The 14,959-nt window shown below is 32.9% G+C and overlaps 1 protein-coding gene across 1 annotated transcript; it reads left to right on the top strand.

Moving 5' to 3' along the window:
• Positions 1 to 2,515: 2,515 nt before the first annotated feature.
• LOC111014223 (Double Clp-N motif-containing P-loop nucleoside triphosphate hydrolases superfamily protein) lies at positions 2,516 to 7,356 on the top strand. The gene is made up of 4 exons (XM_022288877.2): positions 2,516 to 4,114; positions 4,387 to 4,648; positions 5,295 to 5,832; positions 6,580 to 7,356. The coding sequence occupies exons 1-4, from the start codon at positions 2,901 to 2,903 to the stop codon at positions 7,188 to 7,190; spliced, it is 2,625 nt and encodes an 874-aa protein (XP_022144569.1). The 5' UTR covers positions 2,516 to 2,900; the 3' UTR covers positions 7,191 to 7,356.
• Positions 7,357 to 14,959: the final 7,603 nt, after the last annotated feature.

The raw sequence follows: 14,959 nt of genomic DNA, 5'->3' as shown, positions 1-14,959 counted from the left end.
TTATTACCTTTAAAATAACTTTGAATTCTTACCAAGTTTCAAAAGTAAAAGAAAAAGAAATAAATTTTTTGTTTTTGAAAAATACCTTTTTTTAGTTTTTAAAAATTAAATAAAATTTCAATTTCTTTTTAGAAAGAAGAATACAAAACAAAAGGACTTAGTGTAACTATACTTATCTTTAAAATATAAAACTAAAAACTTACTGAATTAGTATATTCAGCAACTATTTTGTTATACATTATTACAGTGTGTAATTTTATGAATTATGAGTTGAATGCTTTAATTGCTGAAAAGTGATACAATATGAATTTTAAAACAATTAGAAACCCTTTTTGAGAGAATGCACCTAGATGTGAAGCAAAGGAAAAAGCTTAAAGGGAAGTTTAAAATGTGAATTACACATTTTGGCATGTTACTTATGGGTGTTTTATTGATTAATTAATATCTTAATTAATTACCTAAGCCGTAAAGAAAGCAAATCGATCTCTCATGCATAGGTGACTGTGAAGTCTCTTTAGATCAGTACCATCTTTAATCTTTATTCCATGATTGTTTGAGCATTCTCTCTTTTTCTTTCTTTCATTTATAATGTAAACGACTTTTTCTTCTATCGAATAGCTCTTTGTATAAAAACAATGAAGAAGAAAGGAAAAAAAAAAAAAAACAGAAAAGAGAGTTGAAGATGATTGAAGAATGAAAAAAAACAGATCTCTCTCGTTTGATGTGTTGGAGAAATAATAATTACTATGGCGGATGGAAAAGAAAAAAATTTCTTTTCTTTTTTCTTTTTACTTTCCCTTTTTTCTTTTCTTAATTCAAAAAAAGAGGGAAAAAAAATCAAATATGATTTTTCTGATCTTATGATATGTGTTTAAGAAGGGTTATTGAAATCCATTATGATGTAATGTATTAGCTAATTTAGGGTTGGTATTATAGCTAGAATTTTCGTTTTTCCTCTTCATACTTGCTTGTATGGCATTTTTTTAATTAAAAAAAAATTGTAACATACGTTTAGAAGACTATATATAAGAAAGACATTACATCATTCTTAAAAAAGTATGTCAAAAATATTCAGGATGCTAGATAAAAGCACTTTAATTAAAGAGAGATGGTGAGAATGTCATAATTATAAAAAGAGGTCGATTTGAATAACAACCATGAGAAAGTAACAGTAGTTTTGATATCGTCTTAGAAGGTAGCTACTGTGGAGAAAATACGATTGTTTCTCCCCAACAAAATGAACCAAATAATGAATCAGAATGTATTGCACCAGAGAATATTTCTGCTATTTGAGAAGGAGGATTTGATACATTATGAGATAAAAATGTCAATTACTAAGGGGAGTGCAATGGAGATACTAAAACTGCTAAGCAATCAGGCCCATAGAGCTGTAGTAAATGGACAGTAAAGGAATAAATGGTCTAGAGATTCACTGTTTTGCAATACTTGCAGTGCAACACACTAAATAAATAAAACATAAATAGAAACCTAATTCAAATAAGAAGTTGTTTCTTTTGTTTTCTTTTTAAGAATATTAAGAGTGAAGGTTCTAATCTAAGACTTCTAAGAGACGATAGAGATATTTTAACTACCACAGTGTATACTCGAGTTAGCCGATGCTATGTTCAGACTTTCTTCATCTCTAACCGAAGTAGGACTATATCTGTATTATTTAATGTTAGGAGAGAGAAAAGAGGGAGGGAGTAAAGTAATCAGCTTTTTAGGAGAGAATAGAGAATGAAAGGAAGGGAATTTTGGGAATTCGTTCAATAAAAAAAAAGGCCAAAAATAGGGATTGGATTGCCATGCATTTGTGTTCAATTCAAAGCCCTCACTTCAACGTCTCTTTGATTCCCACATGAATATTGGACACACTTCCCCATTCCCCACTCTCTTTTCAGGCCATCGGTGTTTGTGGATAGTCTTAAAGCACTCTCTCTCTCTAAACAGATGATGGAGTTGAAAATTGAATATGTTGTTCTTTCCTAAAATAAAGATTCTCCTAATAAATTAAAAAGAATTGTTTTGGTTTCACAATTTGTTTGGAAAAAGTAAAAGTAGAGAAAAAAAAATTTACCCTTTATTTTGTTGGTATTCTCTTAAATTTAGCCGTTATTTTTAACTCAGTTGACACTCGTCGTTGTTGGCTATCTCGATTCATTTTACTTTCTTTAGCTAAACAAGTGAAATGGATTTAGGTTATCTTGTCTGTCCCATAATTGCAGCAAATTTCTTTTGGGAATTCTAATTCAATGCATGAATCCCACTTACCCTTCAAAAGAATATATACTTACCAAACCAAAAAAGAAAAAAAAAAGAGAAGAGTATATCCCCAATGCTTGCCTAGTCTTGTAAAATAGTGTGAAAGAGAGAGATCAGTACATAAAATAAAGATGTTAGAAAGATTTGTTGTCTACTTGGGAGAATGGGAGAGACTGTTTGATTTTGATGTTAGTGCCCTTACTATGAATATATAATACCTTAACAGAAAATTTTTCATAAAATAAAAAAAAGAGATCCACTCAAACAAAAACCCTAATATATATATATACACATATATTATCCTCTTTTTTGTATTTCTAGAGAGAGAAGAGAGTATAGGGCAAAGCTGAGTTGCCTTTGATACTGCTGCCAATTCCCTCCTTCCCCTACTTGTCAGCACATGCATTCCACTTTCCACTACAAAATCACCTTTGGCCCCCCAAAAATTTTTACCCTCACCCACAAGAAAAGCATACCATCTATTTCTCTCTCTCAAAAATCCCCACCATGATCATCTTCTAAAATTCCATTGTCCCAACCCCAAGATTTTATTTTGTTCATATAGTCTCAATTACCAACCCCATCTTACCAAATTTCCATCCCTTTCTTGTTCTGTTGTTCTTGTTGTTGTTCCAAGTATGAGAACTGGCGGTTGCACAGTGCAACAAGCCCTAACTCCTGAGGCTCTGGGTGTTGTAAAGCAAGCCGTGATCTTGGCCAAGCGCCGCGGTCACGCGCAGGTCACGCCGCTCCACGTTGCGAGCACGATGCTCGGTGCTGCCACTGGCCTCCTCCGCACTGCCTGCCTCCAGTCCCAGTTCCACTCCCACCCTCTCCAGTGCAAAGCCCTAGAGCTTTGCTTTAATGTCGCCCTCAACCGTCTACCGGCTAATTCCAACTCCAGCCCCATGTTAGGACCTCCATCCCAGCACCACAGCCACCACCCCTCCATCTCCAATGCCCTCGTCGCGGCCTTCAAGCGCGCCCAAGCCCACCAACGCCGTGGCTCGATTGAGAACCAGCAGCAGCCCCTCTTGGCCGTCAAAATAGAGTTGGAACAGCTCATAATCTCCATTTTGGATGATCCCAGCATCAGTCGGGTGATGAGAGAAGCTGGATTTTCAAGCACACAAGTGAAGAGTAAAGTGGAACAAGCCGTGTCAATCGAGCTTTGTAATAATAATTCCTCCCAAATTACCGCAACCACCAAGTCCAAAGAGAACAATAGTAATAGCAACAACAATAATCTTCAAGCTATAGAGAAGTCACCCGGGAAATCGGTATCAGATCGAGTCATCAGCGAGGACGACATCGCTGCAGTCATCAACGATTTAGCAGAGAGACGGAGGCGGAGCGTGGTGGTAGTTGGGGAGTGCGTCGGAAGCCTCGAGGGCGTGGTGGAGGCAGCCATTGGGAGGATTGAGAGAAAAGAAGTGCCGGAGTGTTTGAGGGAGGTGAAGTTCATAAACCTCTCAATTTCATCTTTCAAGAATAGGACAAGAATGGAGGTTGAGCAGAAGGTTATGGAACTCAAGAGCTGGATAAGGGGGTGTTTGGGGAAAGGGGTAATATTGTACGTGGGGGATATCAAATGGACCATAGATTATAGGGCTAGTTATTCAAGCAGCCAAACGAGGGCTTATTATTGTCCTGTGGAGCACATGATTATGGAGTTAGGGAAATTGGCATATGGGAATTATTATGTGGGAGATGTTTGGATAATGGGAATTGCCACTTTCCAAACTTACATGAGATGCAAATCTGGGAACCCTTCTCTTGAAACTCTATTGGCCATTCATCCTCTTACAATTCCAGCAGGCAGCTTGAGGCTGAGTCTCATCTCTGATGATCGGTAAGAATTCACTAGTTTTTGGTAAAGTTGATCATAGACCCCCTTTACTTTGAATTCAAGAAAAAAAAGAAAAGGGAATATTAGAATAAAAAGAAAGGTGAAAAACAATAAAGTTGGTTAATTTTATTTAGTTTTTCCTTTTGGGAATTTTATATTTGTTTTGTTTTGAGCACTTATTCCAAATTCCCAGAAGAGAGAAGAAAAAAAAGTCATCTTTGGATATGGGCCAAACTATTTCACATTTATATGAACTCCTTTTTTGTTTTTTGCAGTGAAATTCAAAGTCAGTCATCTGAAGAGAATAAGCAGCAGCAAATTACTGAAGTTGAAGATGAGGAGAATAATAACAATAATAATAATAATAATAAGCAGCAGCTGAGTTGTTGTGCTGAGTGTTCAGCAAAATTTGAGGCAGAAGCCAGAAGTTTACAAAGCTCAAATAATAGTGAGTCAACAAGCTCTTCCAATAGCCCTCTTCCTGCATGGCTTCAACAATACAAAAATGAGCAGAAAGCAATGGGAGAAAATGACCAGGTCCTTCCTTCTCTTTGTTTCTACATTTTGCTTCTTAAAAGTCATAATTGCACAATTTTTCAAAGCAAAAAAAAAAAGGCCCACATGAAAAAGAAGGGGAAAAAAAAAAAGAAGACATCATCTCTTTAATTATTTCTCTCTCTCTAAAAATCAATACTTGAGAACTATCAATAATGGGAACTCATGATAACTGGCTAAAATACTATATTCTCTCTCATAATATGTTTGTGTGTCAGTGGAAATAATAGTCATGGTATGATTTCTAAAGAGAAATCAAAATTAAAATGTGGAATTCCACTTTGGTCTCTCTTTAGTTTTATTTTAATAGAAACAATACTTTTCAACCAGCCAGAATTTCGTTATCAATAAATGAGAAACAAACCCTCTTGTAATTACTCATAAATTAACCCAAAAGAACAAAAAAATAGAGGAAATTTTTTACATATTCTTTGATATGGAATTATTCCATTACGGACCCCCCACTATGGCTAACTATGAACACGTTTTTTCTCTATATAATAAATGGAAATCAGACGTGGAAAAGATTTTAAGTGGCATGGAATATTATTTCATCCCTCTCAAAAAGTTAGGATTTTTTTTTTTTTTTTTTGACATGATCTCTTTGTTGTTTCTTATTTTGTAACAGAACTGTGTCGCAGTCGCAGAGCTTTACAGAAAGTGGAACTCCATTTGCAATTCAATTCACAAAAACCACTCCAATAATATTTCTTCTAATTCTGATGATCAGAAAAGTCTCTCATTTTTCTCTTGTATTCTTCCCAATTCTTCTTCGGCTTCTGGGTTTTCGTACGACCATCACAACCATTCCTACAATTTCTTTCACCATCCATATATCCACAAAGAGAAGCTTGATCAGCCGAAGCCACTCTTGGCGTCGAATAATAATAACAATAATAATATTAATAACGGGTCGACCCCTTCTTCGGGTTCATCGGGAAGCGACGTCGTAATGGAGGCCGGGGAGTATGTGAGTCGGTTCAAGGAGCTGAACTCGGAGAATTTCAAGAGCTTGTGCAGTGCTTTGGAGAAGAAGGTACCATGGCAGAAGAATGTGGTTGGGGATATTGCGAGTGCAATTCTTCAGTGCAGGTCCGGCATGGGGAAGAGGAAAGGGAAGATGGGCCATGCCGAGTTCAAGGAGGAAACTTGGTTGCTCTTTCAAGGTAATGTAATTAATTAACACTTTTATGGTTAATTTGTGTAGTGTAAAGTTACATCATTTTTGCTTTTTGTGTGTATCGATTGGTGTTTGCATATCTATCTATGTTTATGGGTTTGTTTTAAAGTTTTTATGTAGTTAATGAACAAGCTTAGTTCTTAAAACTAAAAAAAAAAAAAAAATCACCTTTTAAAGGTGGGTTATGTAGAGGATGTGATAAAAGTGAAAAAGGTTAGAGTTTATAAAGTTTGGTCAAGTTTATAATAGGTCTCAAATTTTATATGGTTGTGTCTCTCTACTTTAAAAAGCTTATAATAAATTTCTGAATTTTTCAATGGTGTCTAATAAATCTACAACGTCAACTTCATTAGTTTAACATTTCACCTGATACAATGATGCAGACTAAATTATTTAATTAAGAATTACAATTGAAATCAAGCTGTTACACGAATCTTTAATATGATTTCTATGGGGCAGTTCTTTCTATGGGGCAGTTCAGTGACAAGAACTTGGGATTTCTTAATTATACTGACAAGTTTGAACCTTCTGGTCGGTTTAATACAAAAAAATACTTGATATCTCTTAGGTCCAGGTCTTAGGTTTGTATGGGTATCCTTAGATATAGGAGAGCAAAACTTCTGACACCCAATTATTAAAAAAAACATAGTTAATGTGTGTTATGTAAGTATTAATCAAGTTAACGATAGATATCTATTAGATACAACTAATGAAAACATGTTTAATTTAGCAGGCAATGATGTAGCAGCGAAAGAGAAGGTGGCAGCAGAGCTAGGTAGGGTTATATTCGGGTCAGAAACATCGAACTTGGTGTCCATAACTCTGAGCAGCTTCTCCTCCACGAGGGCAGATTCCACAGAAGATTATTGCCGAAACAAGAGATCAAGAGACGACCAAAGTTGCAGCTACATCGAGAGATTCGCAGAAGCAGTGTCCACAAACCCTCACCGAGTGTTCTTAATAGAAGACGTTGAGCAAGCCGATTACTGCTCCCAAATGGGTTTCAAAAGAGCCATCCAAGGAGGAACAGTCATCAACTCCAAAGGCCAACAGGTTTCCTTAGCCGACGCCATCGTCGTTCTCAGCTGCGAGAGCTTCAGTGCCCGGTCTAGAGCCTGCTCGCCTCCGGCTCCCGCCAAAAACCCATCACAAAAAGATGATCAGAGCCAAGAGATTCAACAAGAAGAACGAGAACGAGAAGAAGAAACAGGACCTTCCTTGGCTTTGGATTTGAACATTTCTATTGATGATGATGATAGAGCTGAAGATCATCAGTCTATTGATGATGTTGGGCTTCTAGATTCTGTTGATAGAAGAATTATTTTTCAAATTCAGGAATTATGAGTAGAAAAAAATGTCAAAAGAGGAGGAAAAAAAGAGAGGTTGTTTTTGGTTTAGTTAATTTTTTTCCTTCTCTATATATATATAAATTTTTTGTTTTTGGCGACTACTTAACAACATTTCTTTAGATTTTGAGATATATTATATGATATGAGTGTATATTAGTTTCTCTTAATGTGTAACTAATGGAAATGGAATCAAATTCGAGCTTTTAAAGTGGTAAAACCACGGCTAAGATTTTGTTTTTTTGATTGAAATTAATAATATTCCATCTTTTCAACTTTTTTCAATATACATTTTTGTAAGGTTGTTCGAAACCCAATTTGATGTTAGATTCTTTTTACTTCAATTGGTAAGATATGGTTTTGCACATACGAATGATGGTGGAATATTAATCTTTGAATAGAAATTAATAATCACGTCCTTATCAACTAATTTAAATGGATGTTATATATGTAAAAATACACTATTAAGCATTGTCAGCCTAGCTAGCTATTCTTATAATCTCATGAAGAATTTAGGCTTTCTTGATAAGAATTCTTTTTGTTTATTTTTTTTTAAGTTAAACTTGTCAAAAGAAAAAATAATTTACACCTTTTTGAATTCTTAATTAGCCAAAGTATTGGGGTAAACCCTAACACGAAGATGTGGCCCTCCCCGTCGGAAGGGCCAATGTTCCTCGAACTAGGGCTCAACTAAGTTCAGACTTAAGGAAGATTCTGATTGGCAAGTAATTTGCAGATATTTAGTAGAAGGGTTAATTTTTCTCTTCCAACTACTGCCATAAAATATGAGAAATGATAGGTATGACTACTGTGATGACAGAGCTATGATTCATCATGCTCCCTTCATATAAAAGACAAAGTCTAACCGCCCGACACCAACTTTGACTTAATTTGATCTAACTTAACTTCGAAGTGTAGATTGCCAAACACTACCCCAGTGCAAGTTATATTTATATAGATAGTTCGGCAACTCAACAACCAGCATAAGAGTCCACTTTGTATTGCTTGGCCACCTTGGCTAGAACACAACATCAACCGTATATATACTTTAATTAGATTTAAATATTATTTTGGTCTCAATAGTGTCACCTTTGGCCAATAAACTTTCAAAATGTCTTCTTTTTGGTCATCCCTCTATTTTTAAAACATGACCATTTTGGTCTTTGTTTACAAAATTTTAACACAATTCTATAAACAATGAAAACCATTTAAATACAAAGTTATGACCATATTTCAAAATATTTATAAAATGTAGTATTATGTTAAAATTGTGTAATAAAGGAATAAGATTAAAAAAAATAAAGAGAACAAAACTATTTTTTTTAGAAATATTAAGATCAAAACAGAGTTTTTAAATGTACATGGACGTTTCAAATCCCCCCACATGATATTGTTACCATTTCTCTTAATTAGAGTGATTTTATTTAAAGCGTCTTTTCTTTTCCTTTTTTTTTTTTAATGTTTCTCACACTCTAATGAATGATACATCTTTTAAAAAAAAGAAAAAAAGTACAGGGACATAACTAAAAATATTTTGAAAGTATTATAAATAAAATCAACGAAAAGTAAAAAGTATAGGGATTAAAAAAGTATATTTAAACAATTATATCTCAAAACTTTAGCTTTTTCATCGTGGTTCTCTCATAAATTAGCTACCAAAGTTTTAAAATATTAAGACATTGAAATTCTAGAAAAAGTATAGAGACCGAACATAACATGAAATTGGTTAGTTGTTTTGTTTGGCAATCGTTAGATTTTTTATTTTACTTTTACTTTTCATCATTACAGTTAACTAAGGAACATAAAGAAATAGCTAATGATGTTTCTGATTCCTCGGTAATGAACTGATTACAATATTTTACATAATCATTTGACCGTTATCATAATCATTGATTTGTGCACGATTTCATCCACTTATTTGTCATTGTTTCATATGTTAAAAGTAATAATTCAATAATTTGGTGATTGAAAATTAATTATAATATGTTTACACCAAAGTTGAGAGATTATAATTATAGATGTCAAGTCCAAGCAATCACTCTTTGTCATTTACATTTAAATTTAATTTAGTTTCTATTTAGTCCTTGCATTTCAAAAGTGACATAGATATGAGGACGTACAAAGATAAAGAGGCTAAGTAAAAAAAAAATTAATTTAAAGAGACGGTGAATATGTCAGGTGAATATGTCATATATATATATATATATTTTAAGTCTAGAAATCAAATTCTAATCTCATGTATCAATTAAAAATTAAATTTAAACTTTAGGTACCAAATATGTCATTTTTAAAACTAAAAATACCAAATTCAAACTAAATTTAAATCTCAGAAACAAAAATTGATTGTTTTTTTCTAAACTCAATGACCAAATAGAAACTAAGTCCAAACTCCAGAGACCAAAAATATATTTTACACCATATACTACTACTGTATATCCTAGAAGCTCCATCCATACACTACCACTACATATACTTCGGTTTCTTTTTCTCACTTCAATAATCGTACCATGAACTTCTTCAATAAGACGGTAAAGAATTCTAATCGTCCCAAGTTTAAGATATACGTTAATTCAACTTATCACGAGTGGTTCATTGGTCCAAATGGGTTAAGGATGAATTGAGAGAATGAATTCAAACCCCATAATGATCACCTATTTAGGAATTAATTTTGATGTGTTTCCTAGCACCAAATTTTGTAAGGTCAGTTGACCCATGAAATTAGTCGAGGTACATTACACGTAAGCTGGCTCGGACACCTACAGTTATAACATATACGTATATACAGAGAATGAAAGGAAATTTGGATCCCCACTTTTTGGCAAGCAGTACACCAACACACATTTATTTTAAAAGTATATTATTCCTTATGCATCTACTTTTTCATTTTCATTTAGTTTGAACATTCAAATCTGAATATCTGAGTCATATTTTGGAGATGGGGCTGAGACATTTTCCAAAGCCATGCATGAAAATCATCGAATTCTAGGTTTGGTTTTTGTATGGTTGAAGGACAAATGTAGAAGATGAATGGATGAAGTTATTTTGATATCTGACCTGACTTGACCTCCTTCATATCCACTTAAATAAAGGGGCAGCTTCATGTGCTCAATCAATGGCGCTTCTTCCAAAAGAATCAAAAGCATTTTAATAAGATCGTCTGCAACCTCTCTTTGTCTGAATTTTTCTTAACATCACAAAGTGTTTGATATGGCTTTCCACTTTATTCTTGTGCTCTTTTTGTACCAAAAACTTAGTTTCATTCTTCAAATTTTGCCAGTTGTTCACTTCCTTTTTTTTTTTTCTTCTTTGTCTTAAAAGCAGCAATAATATTGTTTATGTGCAAACTTGCTTTAATTTCTTTCTTCTAAGTTCAATTTGTATTATTCATCCCTTTGCCTATGGGGGGATGGTTTGGTTGTCAGACACTCTTATGTTAAAGGCTAATTAGTAACACATTCATGCTTACACAACGAATAATCATCTAATTAAATATTAATTAGGGAGGAGTTAAGTGCAAGACACTTTTTGTAACTTTAATTTCTAGATGTTTTTCTTTCAAAGGGGTAATTCTTTCTGTCGGAGAGAAATCTCCTCAATTAGGATTTTTTCTCCTGTGTTTAATTTTTTAGTTCAACCATTGTGGGGATTATAATTTCATGAAGGATTTTCTCTAACTATTAACCATTTAAACACACTGATTATTGTGATAATCTATTATTGATAATTCTATATTTTTTTTTAAGTAAAGTGGGGGCCGGGATTTATATATTCTTAAAATAAAGACAGGTGTCAATTATCGCTCAACTAAACTCATGTTAGCTGATAATTCTAGTTCATCTAAAGTTACTACTCAAGGCAACAAATCTCTAGATCATTTATCCCTTTTATTGTCCATTTACTACAACTTGCGCTTTTATTATCTCCATTGCGCTCCTTGCAAGGACCTACGTTTTTATCTCAAAATATATCAAATCCTCCATCTCAAATAGCAGAAATAGTCTATGGTCCGATGAATTCTACTTCATTATTTGGTTCATTTGATTGGAAAGAAACAATCGTCTTTTCTCCAATATATATATACAACAGTTATACTTCATGATGATATACCTAAAATCGTTGTTTTCTCCTAGTAATTCAAATCAACTTTTTTTTTTAATTACGATATTTCCCCAATCTCTTTAAACTAGAGTAGTGCTTCTATCTAACCTCATCTCTATATGTTTCTCACATACTTTTTGAATAGATTGTATGATGTCTTTCTTTCAAAATAATAATAATAAAAAAGTTACTACTCAAAAGTTAATTAAGAACCTCCAACCTAATTTTTATTTTTTATCCAAAAAAAAAATCATCTCCATTATCAAATAAAAATTCAAAATAGTGATAGTAACAGATCGAGTAACATATATAGAGGTCTACAGAGATAATTTAACTGACAAAGATGAGTACTTAGTTCAAAATACCCATACTGAGTTATAAATATATATGATAATTAACCCATCATCGGCAAAATTTAACTTAATTATATGATCATTAAGTCGCACTTATTAATTTTCATTTTGACAGTATACTAAATTACACTTCTTATAGCAATAATTCTCCAACCATCAATCTCTAAAATAATTGTTGTACCAATAGGGTTTCAATCATGAACAGTAGATTGGAAATTTGCATAGCTCCAAATGCAGTCATGTCGTCCACAACAAATGTAGCAAAAAAAAAAAGGAAAAAAAAAACACAGAAAGTGACTAAAAAATTCTCATCGAATAATGAACGTGAAATCCGGTGGCTTTCCAATTATAATTATTCCTTGCAGGCAAAGTCAAGTAGATTTAATTTCGAAAAGGAAGGTGGAGTAATGGATGCATCAATAATACAGCTATTTTATGTACTTTTAAGGAACTTAATTTGATTCTAAATACATTTTATCGAGAAAAAGTAAACGTGGGTCTTAAAAGAAAAAAGATATTCTTTTTAAAACTTGTTTAAAAAACAATAAAATAAAATCCGACCATGGTTCAAGGACTAGTTAAAACATATATGTCCTCAAGTAAAATATTGGAGTTTCGAATTCATACGTACCCTTATGTATTGTTGAACTAAATAAAATAAAATAATAAAGAATGAATATAATTTTGAATATCATTGCTTAGATGAGCACTTGGATCTGAAGAAATATCTTACCCTAAGTATAGGGTCATAAAGGTCAAAGGACCTATATAATTTTGAATATCCAATCCAAGAGGTTATTTCAGATATTAAAATTAAGTGGACATAAAATATATAGTAGAATACGATTCCTAATATGATATTAAATAAGTTACTCGAGTTAATGGTTTGAATGGAGAGATTCATTAGAGAAATATACAAATAAAATGAGATTTGAATAATGGAAATTAAAGTTTGAAAAATTAATATTAATAAGTATAAAAAGGGTAACATTGGGAATGCACAAAGTGAAGAAGATTAAGGTATGATCCATAACGTAAGGGTTGTGCAAAGGGGAAGCAACTTTTATAACTTTAGAAGGGGAAAAGCAAAATCTTCCCTAAGAAATATCAAAAGAGAGCACTACTTTTCATGGCTTTTTTTGTAAAAAGAATAACCTTTTTTCTCTCTTTGATTTTTTTTCCTTTTTTTTTTTTTTGGTAAGCCCAACATTCTCATCCTTGGAAAGTTGGGTTTAGTTTATGAAATATAATTAACTTAAACTACAAAAGATGATTAAAAAAAACCACAGAGATAAGCATCTACCTTCTTTATAACTCAAAGATGTTGCTGTTTTAGAATCACAAAAAGATCGTTATATCCCACGACTTTAATTTTCTTTTAAAGCGAAAAAAACCCTTAAGAATGGAATTTGTCGTTTGTGGCTTTTCAAAAAGATTAGTGTCACTCGAATAAATGTACTATGTAAAAGAAAATTGTGAGCCTCGTACATCTCTTAGTTAGACTGGTCTAAAGACCACGGTTGAGCTTGCAAAATATGAAAAAAAAAAAGTTTCACATCGGTGAGAGAAAGAGTGAGATTCATGATGCATACATGAGAAAAATTTCTTCTATTGGTATGAAACTTTTGAATGAAACCAAAAGTAAAGTTGTATGCTTAAAGCGGAGTGGATTATCCTTAACAATTAACAACTAGAACTATGGGGAGGTATTGGCTCAAAAACATATCTTCTGATAAAAGATTATAGATTCTTTTGCCATCAAATTTAATAACAAAATTAAAGTTAAAAGAGAATATAGAAGATATAAGCAAACATAGTGATCTGGTTTGTAGTTTTGGGAAGTTTTCTCTAATTTGCCCACTGTTTAGAAGAAAAAAAATGAAACACCCTCAAATAGAAAATTAGGTCTAAGATCCCTAAAACTTTTAGGCAACCAAGTTGTTAGATTAAACTTCTCATATGAATGGCATATGTTTCAAAATGCATTGGTTCAAAAAGTAGAACAAAGCATGGCATCTAACTCATACTAGGTTTTCATAGTTACTGAAATCATAATAAGTGTATATTGCAAATATAAATAAACCACAAATCCCATTCTATTTCTATTTTAATAGTCAACACTAGGGTTATATAATAACCTACTTATTATCTTTCGTGATATAACGTGGACAGAACTCTAATCATGGTGATTTTTTTATATATATAAATTTTCCTGAGTCATCTTAGGATATTCATACTCAATCGATCAAGGGATGGGAGAGAGCATATATATATATCCTAGATGATTTGTTTTACTTTTTCACATATATATGATCCATAATATTATTTGGTCCTTATCCAAAATTGAGATTCGTAATGTTTCCATCCATACATTTATTAATTGATATAACAGATGGAGCTATAGCCAATCCTCAGCGAGTTGATGAAAAAAGTTAGCTTTAGAACCTTGGGCTAAAATATAAGTATATATATAAATTTGGTTGTCAGTGAACACTTGGAACTAATGGGGGATATATGGTATATATAATGAGAGAAAAATGGAATCCAGCTTTTATTCTTCTTCCCTCAAAAGCAGCAAAAACAAGAAAGATGAACAATAATAAGTAATTAAGAAACACACACACAAACACAACATTATTGAAGTAATTAAATTAAAGAGGGGAAATAGAAATAAAAGGTAATTAGTAGGGGAAAGTGGGATTCCCCCTTTTTGGTAAAGCAAACACTCAGCTTCTCTTCTTTTGAGTGGCTGTGGCTGTGGCTAGTGTTAATTCCTGCATCACAGGGACAATTAACTTTGATCAAAATGCGCACACCACCTTTTCTTTCAACAATTTGGACGGTTCAGCTTTTCCCAAAAGGAGGCCTTGCTAATGCTATATCAATGGCCTCTCTCTCTCTCTATATATATACACACAAAGAGCTGAGATATTGAAATGAAATGAAAGGGTCACAAATTTCATGTCTTGCAAAAGATTTGTCCCTAATAATTGATTTGATGGTTGCCCAATCAATTACAAAGGGCACATGGAATGCATTGGGATCTGGGATTCCTTTTGCCTCAAACCCTAATTAGCCTTTGCAAATCTCTGGTTTTTCTTCCACAAAAGGATTTTCAGCACTATAGACTAAGTTACCATCATGTAATCTTTTAGGTTAAATTATATTTTTAGTTCACGACAGTTGCACATATAGCAATCTAGTCCAAGCAATACGTTAAAAAGATTTTAAATATGATACAAATTTTTATGGGAAAAAAAAACATCAAAACATATCAACTTTGCAAAGCATCTTTGATCGATGAAATATGTCTACC

Source organism: Momordica charantia, assembly GCF_013281855.1.
Source record: "Momordica charantia cultivar OHB3-1 chromosome 5 unlocalized genomic scaffold, Mcharantia_2.0 BLBB01000005.1, whole genome shotgun sequence".
NCBI classification, from domain to species: domain Eukaryota; kingdom Viridiplantae; phylum Streptophyta; class Magnoliopsida; order Cucurbitales; family Cucurbitaceae; genus Momordica; species Momordica charantia.
This window is presented reverse-complemented; position numbering and strand designations above follow the sequence as displayed.